This window comes from Dermacentor andersoni, chromosome 7 (assembly GCF_023375885.2).
Source record: "Dermacentor andersoni chromosome 7, qqDerAnde1_hic_scaffold, whole genome shotgun sequence".
Taxonomy (NCBI): domain Eukaryota; kingdom Metazoa; phylum Arthropoda; class Arachnida; order Ixodida; family Ixodidae; genus Dermacentor; species Dermacentor andersoni.
The window spans coordinates 166,430,038-166,433,849 of NC_092820.1; the positions used below are offsets into that span (position 1 = coordinate 166,430,038).

At 51.4% G+C, this 3,812-nt stretch overlaps 1 protein-coding gene across 1 annotated transcript; it reads right to left on the reverse strand.

Moving 5' to 3' along the window:
* Positions 1-1,741: 1,741 nt before the first annotated feature.
* On the reverse strand, positions 1,742-2,377 carry LOC140219617 (uncharacterized). The gene has a single exon (XM_072289550.1). The coding sequence runs from the start codon at positions 2,375-2,377 to the stop codon at positions 1,742-1,744; it is 636 nt and encodes a 211-aa protein (XP_072145651.1).
* Between the last annotated feature and the right edge of the window lie 1,435 nt (positions 2,378-3,812).

Below are 3,812 nucleotides of genomic sequence, written 5' to 3' on the forward strand. Positions count from 1 at the left end.
AATGCCGGAAGTTGCGTATACTCGAGTATACGCCTAGCAGTTCGCGCCTGAAGGTGCTGTAGCGGCGCTCAATAGGTGACAGCTTCTTCGAGAAGAATGTGGTTGGGTGCCATGTGCCATCGCTCAGCTGTTGCAACACGGTGCCCATGTCTATGTCTGAGGCATCGACCATTAAACACTCGGGAATTCCTGGCCGTAGGTATGCCAGGAAAGCCGCATTTGCCAAGGACTGCTTGCTTTGGTTGAAAGCCATTTTCGCTTCTTCGTACCAAGGCAGGTCATTCGAAGATCCTTGCGTTGCCTTGAGCAGTCAGTGAAGCGGTTGTATGATATGGTTTCGCACTTAGGCACATTTCGGCGGTAGACGTTTAGCAATGCGAGAAATTGATGCAGTTGGCGCGTCGTGGTTGGCAGTGCAAAATCTTGTATGACCTGCACTTTAGACGTGTGTGGCGGTACTCCTGAGCTCGAAATGATGTGGCCCAGAAATGAGAACCCAGGCACCCGAGTTCACTCTTGGCCGCGTTGACCATAACGCCGTGCTCAGATAGGCACCGAAAAACAATCCGGAGGTGCTCTTCATATTCTTCTAGTGTGGTGCTCGCGCTAAGAAAGTCGTCCTGGTAGGCCTGACAAAAATTGAGGCCCCGTAGAACACCGTCGATAAACCTTTGGAACGTTCGACCCGCATTGCGAATGCCGAATAGCATGCGCAGGAATTCGAATATACCAAAGGGTGTAGTGATATCAGTCATGGGGACGTCTTCCGGTGACACAGGTATCTTGTGATATGCCCGCACGGGATCAATTTTTGAAAAACGTTTGGCCGCATGCAGCCCTGACAGTATGTCGTGAATATGTGGCACGGGGCACCTGTCGGGCGTTGTGACACTGTTCAGCGCTTGATAGTCCCCGCAAAGACGCCAGTCACCCGATGATCGCTTAGGAACCTTGTGAAGGGGAGATTCCCAATGACTCGAAGAAGGTTGAATGATGCCCAACTCCAACATATGGTCGAATTCCTGTCGTGCGACCACCAGTTTCTCAGGCGACAATCGACGCTGTCGAGCGTGAACCGGTGGTCCAGTAGTGGTGATGTGGTGAAACGCGTCGTGTTTTACTGGGTATCCCACTTGGCGCTACTGTGTCAGGTCAGAAAATTCGCTCAGTATGGAAGTTAAACGAAGAGGGCCTGCTGGCTTGATCAGCGTAGGGCTGAGCGGCGTGTCTTGAGGGCCTGCCTTTTACATCGCTTTGTGACACAGCGTCCTGTAACCTCCGGTTAAGCACTTCGACTAACAGTCCGAAGTGGCGCAGAAAATCCGCCTTGAGAATGGCGCAATTCACGTCGGCTACTATGAAAATCTACGGTAGAGTTCTCTGCAGGCCCAGACTGACGGCGGTTAGGGAGTGGTTTCCATACCTGACGATGGCCGTTTTGTTGACTGCTTACAGAGGCGATGTGCTAGGGCGTTTGCGATCCGCGGGCGATGCTTCGAGTACGCTCAGTCCGGCGCCTTTGTCGACGAGGAAGCGGAAACCGCTGTTGCGGTCGGTTAGGGAAAAGACTGATAAGCGACGTTCTTGCATGGCAGAAGCACTGGTCGCCCTCAGTGCCTGCCCGGGGCGTTTCCCGCGAGCTCGCAGGGTTGTACGCATTTGCGTGCAGATTGCCGAGCTTTCTTTGGAACCAACATAGTTTTTGGCGTTTCATAGGCGACTTTGGAGCGCTCTGACTGGTTCACCGTGAGGCTGTATGGAGGGCGGCCACGGAATTCACGAGACGCGAGATTTTGTTCTTCATCTCTTGAAGCTGCTCATGGGGAGACGGTTCGCTTGTGACGGCCGCGACAGATGTGGGAGTTACCGCCATGAGCTCGTCGGGTAACTCGGCCAGCTTGGATAGATCATTCTCATTTGAGGCAGTCATGACTATTCTAACGTTCGGGGGGATTTCCTGTAGAAATATTTCTCGGAGCAGCAGGATGTGAAGACCATCCAGTTTGCTGCCCAATAATTGCTGCATATGACGAAGCAGCTGGCTTTGCGTTCTGTTGCCGAAGTTGGCTTCATGGAGAAGCTGTAGTAGCCGTTGGCTTGCGGAGGGTGCAATCCTGCGAATGAGTGTTGCCTTCAGCGCCTCGTAAATGTTGTCAGCTGGTGGGGAAAGCAACAGGTATCGAACTTCGCTAGCGGTTGATGGGGGCGGAGTGCTCACCACATAATGGTATTTCGTGCAATCTGCTGTGATGCGCCGTGCAGTGAATTGTGATTCTACCTGAATGAACCACCACGCATGATCCGCAGTCCAGAACGGAGGCAGTTGGACGTCGACGCCAGAGAGTGTCGGAATTTCGGTGCCTTGAGGTGTGTCCATAGCACTTGTTGCTCGTCCGGGTCATCAAATGTTGTGCGGGAAGCGAGCGCGGCTGGAAATCTGCAGATAGAAGCGAGTAGTGCGTCCTTGAAGGACAAGCAAAAACTCACTTTATTTTGTGATCGTCCAGCCTCTACCGCTCGGTGGCGCGCCCTCGCACCACTTCCGTTTCCCGCACACAACGCGATAAGATTTCACAGAGTCAAAAAGGGGAAAGGTTGTCTGGCTGGTGTTGTGCGACCGTGAGGCCGCCACAACGGAATGCCTGCTCAATAACGTCCTAAGGCATAAAAAAACGACTGAGGAATTTGTCATGTAAGCAAGGAGACGCGCACGAACGCCCAGAATAGGATTCGGTTGCCAGGGGACCAGACCACCACCCTGGCAATCGAGTCGGTTGAACACTGTATAGTGAATGGGCCGAAAATGGCGGAAGTGGCAAGAGATGTGGATATCTTGGATGTGCTTGGAAAAGAATTTTCGCCCGCTGTTGCCATTTCGCTTTCTGGAGGCGTCCCAAGTGTGAGCGAAGCCCTAGGGTTACAAGCCACCTAGCCGGTTTACCATCGCCCGGTTTGCCAACTTGCGTTGCAAGCGCGCTGTCAGACGTCATCCATGCACAGCGAACAAATTATTGGTCACAAACGGATTATGTCCTTTTTTCTTAATCTATTCCCCGTCGCAAAATTGTCATGTTTACAAAAGTTGCGGTCCATCGTTGCGGTACAGCGTACTGAGTGATACATCGTTTGAAGTTTCTTTCTTTTTTACAGCGAATCTGTATATGGCTAGGGTTCCGTGCATTTTTGTTCTCTGTGAACAAAAACTATCCTCCTCAATGGCTCATACCCCTTTAAGTATTCATGCTCCCATAAGCAAGCAAAAAATGCAATGGCTCATAGCCCCGTAAGGCAGAGGCTACAAGCATTAAACAAAGTGAAGCGAAGAGTGCTCTTTAATCACGCATACAACACACAGAACAGCATGTCGAAAACTGTCATCATCAATGGCTCATAGCCCTGTGGGCAAGCAAAAAATGCAATGACTAATAGACCTGTAAGCTTCATGGCTACTCACTCTGCGTGAATTTGCTGCGATGACACTACCCCTGTTGTCGGGGATTTCAATGTGGCTGTGTCGGTACCGAAAAGGGAGCGGTTTACGCGTTCCGTGTTGCAGACATATCCCTTGCGATGCCCCACCGGTCCGGCCCAACCGATCACCCAGCGGCGTACGTGCATCTATTAGACATTATGAAAGAATGTGATTGTAGTTGCAAGGGAAATAATCACCACCGATGAAGACAATAAATGAGTGTGCCTACCTTTTGTCACGATGACCACCCATCAAAGCAATAAATGAGTTCGTGCTTTGTTCAAGATTATGTGTCACCTCCGTGTCGTGCACTAAGCAACTTCGCTGGTCAACCACCTTC